The sequence below is a fragment of the Lactuca sativa genome, chromosome 5, assembly GCF_002870075.4.
Source record: "Lactuca sativa cultivar Salinas chromosome 5, Lsat_Salinas_v11, whole genome shotgun sequence".
Taxonomy (NCBI): Eukaryota; Viridiplantae; Streptophyta; class Magnoliopsida; order Asterales; family Asteraceae; genus Lactuca; species Lactuca sativa.
The window spans coordinates 333,702,026-333,703,816 of record NC_056627.2 but is presented as its reverse complement, the minus strand read 5'-3'; the positions used below and the strand labels follow the sequence as shown (position 1 = coordinate 333,703,816).

The 1,791-nt window shown below is 33.8% G+C and overlaps 1 protein-coding gene across 1 annotated transcript; it reads right to left on the bottom strand.

Moving 5' to 3' along the window:
* Positions 1-634: 634 nt before the first annotated feature.
* On the bottom strand, positions 635-1,562 carry LOC111909044 (uncharacterized). Its single transcript, XM_023904842.2, has 2 exons — positions 1,006-1,562; positions 635-904 (listed from the first exon to the last, which is right to left on the bottom strand). The coding sequence occupies exons 1-2, from the start codon at positions 1,363-1,365 to the stop codon at positions 815-817; spliced, it is 450 nt and encodes a 149-aa protein (XP_023760610.1). The 5' UTR covers positions 1,366-1,562; the 3' UTR covers positions 635-814.
* Between the last annotated feature and the right edge of the window lie 229 nt (positions 1,563-1,791).

The following is a 1,791-nucleotide window of genomic DNA, read 5'->3' as shown; positions in this document are numbered from 1 at the left end:
TTCCAAATCTAAAAGCTACTTCATGCAGCGTTTAACAAAACGTTACTGAACTTTTGAAATCAATTTCCATAATTTCCCTTAAAAATCTATTTATATATTTTTAATCAATTGTTCTTTTATGTAATTTTATATATATCAAAAGTTTCCAGTTTTCCGCTATCAGCTACCCACTATCTACTAACCGCTTTCAACTAACTGCTTTTGTCAAACACATCCAAAGAGGACATTCAACCATTTTGAATAGACTCCATCAATTTAGATGTATGTTCTATGGTGGATTTTTTTAATTATAATAATTCTAACATATAAAAATGATTATAAGCTATTAAAAATATTTTTAAAAAGAGATTTAGACAAATTTAATATTTTAAAGGTTTATTAGGGATTAATATTATACTTAAAAATTAAGTTTAACAATTTGATATTTAAAAATGGCATAGAAAATTTTCTATATTGGACAAATTATTTGGTTGAGCATAGCATCACTTTGGCACAAAAACATCCAAGTCCAGCAGCTATTTCGAAACTATACAAATGACACAAATTTCTTTATGCACTTTTATAGTATTACATAATGTCATCATTTTACATAAGAAAAAAAAAAAAAAAAAAAAAAAAAAGAGTAACATGAAGATTAATTCACAATCTGAATCCAAATTTAACTTTGAACGCTTGAACAAACCCTGATAAATGATAATCAGTAAAACGCAAAATTATTGTGTCTCAGGAAGAAAAAAAATGGCTACACATCTCTTGTGAGTGAGATCTCACAAAAAAGAATACAGTATCATCATCATCATCATTACCAATTCACCTAGGTCGTATCGGTTAGCAAGCGTTTATGCCTGTTATATTGCTTCTCCATGAACACCTTCGACGCTCCATCAATGGTTCTTCGCCAAGTCTAAATTCAAGTACAAAACACAAACAATCAAATCAACTAAGCCCTAAATCAAACACCAACACCACAAACATTATTGAATCCAGATGAAATTCGAGACGTACCTTCTCGATTGTTCCGAAAAACGATCTGTTCCTGAAATTCCTAGACCTAAATTGAGCTCTCCCACCCTTTAATTGCCTAACCAACGCCCCCGCGCCGGATGATCTGCGACCGGATGCAACAGGCGGAAGAAGCGACTTCCTTTCAACGACTAATGTACCGGTAAACTCAGAGCTTTCACCGGTCATGGGTGTTAATGATTGCGCAGATCTCTTTTGTCGTTTCGATAAACGTGATGATTTTTTGGAAGGACGATCAGGAGAAGCTAATTCGGCGAATTTACTGAGGAGTTCGTCGGAGGAAGCTTTGGTTACATGTTGAACGGCGACCGTTGGTGTAGGCGTGACAGTGGCAGTGTCCATTGTTGTTAGAGATGGAGGGAGAGACCGATTGCAGAGTGTAGAGTGTAGAGAGAGAGCAGATGGAGGGAGTTGTTTGCAGTAGAAAAGGGTCTGGTCTGAATCTTATGGAACAGGATGAGAATAGACCGTTGAAGAAGATGGTGGGGGTGGTGATGGTGGTGATGAGAATAAGGAAATAGAGCCGTTGGGTGCTCAGAAGATCACTGATGAACTGCATTATTGTATTATTATAAAAAATAATACTAACAAGCAATAATTATTATGTAACTAATTTAATGATAAAGTTAGTATAAAACCAAAATTTGACATGATGCAATGTGACTATCTTAATCGGAATATTAAAAAAAATCATTATTGTACGTTTAAAAAATGGATGTATATTAAAAAATATTAATCATATGAATCACATTACTTGAGATTTTATCT

What these genes read in the sequence shown, in the direction of transcription:
- LOC111909044 (XM_023904842.2), bottom strand. Translation starts at nt 1,365, where the DNA reads ATGGACACTGCCACTGTCACGCCTACACCAACGGTCGCCGTTCAACAT. An exon ending in TTTTCGGAACAATCGAGAAG is followed by an intron (nt 905 to 1,005) that starts GTACGTCTCGAA and finishes ACTTGAATTTAG; the next exon opens with ACTTGGCGAAGAACCATTGA.